Below are 618 nucleotides of genomic sequence, written 5' to 3'. Positions count from 1 at the left end.
GCCGGCGTGCCGAGGAGCCTCGACGCTTCGCCTCCACGCCCTCCGGCCAGGAGGAGCGCCGACCAGGAGCCGCCCCGAAGAGGGAACCCCGCTCCCGACGGCCTCGCTCACTGCCCCCAGCTGCCGAAACCGATCTCCTGCTTGTACCGGTTGGTGAGCACGTTGGCCTTGCGGGTCAGCTTGGAGAGCACGGTGTGCAGGCCGCTCAGGTGGTAGTGGAACTGCTGCTCCAGGTCCTCCTCCGCCTCGGCCTCCTCGGCGGGCCCGCCGCCCAGCTTGTCCTTCTTGCGGGCCGCCTCGTCGCCGGCCGCCTGCTGCACCACGCCCCACTCGATGTCGTTGCGGATGGACTTGAGCAGCATGTAGTGGCTGTACATGTCCCGCCGCGAGAAGTAAGCGTCGCCGGGAGCGGCCTCCCGTTCGGGGCACACGGCTCCGGTCGCGTCCAGCTCGCCCAGCAGCAGCGGCACGTCGCGCAGCAGGCTGGGCACCATCACCGTCTGGTCCATGTTATTGACGGCGCCGATGAAGCGGTTCATGGCGTTGAACAGGGAGTACTTCTGGCTGTACGAATCGCAGATCTGCATCCTGCCGCCGGGGCTGGCTGCCGGCCGCCCG

At 69.1% G+C, this 618-nt stretch overlaps 1 protein-coding gene across 1 annotated transcript; it reads right to left on the bottom strand.

Annotated features, from left to right (window-relative positions):
* Positions 1-6: 6 nt before the first annotated feature.
* MID1IP1 (MID1 interacting protein 1) lies at positions 7-612 on the bottom strand. Its single transcript, XM_010727414.1, has one exon. It carries the CDS (start codon positions 585-587, stop codon positions 108-110), a length of 480 nt encoding a protein of 159 aa, XP_010725716.1. The 5' UTR covers positions 588-612; the 3' UTR covers positions 7-107.
* Positions 613-618: the final 6 nt, after the last annotated feature.

This window comes from Meleagris gallopavo, unplaced genomic scaffold (assembly GCF_000146605.3).
Source record: "Meleagris gallopavo isolate NT-WF06-2002-E0010 breed Aviagen turkey brand Nicholas breeding stock unplaced genomic scaffold, Turkey_5.1 ChrUn_random_7180001889010, whole genome shotgun sequence".
Classification (NCBI taxonomy): Eukaryota; Metazoa; Chordata; class Aves; order Galliformes; family Phasianidae; genus Meleagris; species Meleagris gallopavo.
The sequence above is the reverse complement of the archived record's forward strand: the minus strand, read 5'-3'. Positions and strand labels throughout refer to the sequence as shown.

Bases quoted from the DNA above. Each gene is read 5' to 3' on its own strand.
- MID1IP1 (XM_010727414.1), bottom strand. From the start codon at position 587: ATGCAGATCTGCGATTCGTACAGCCAGAAGTACTCCCTGTTCAACGCC.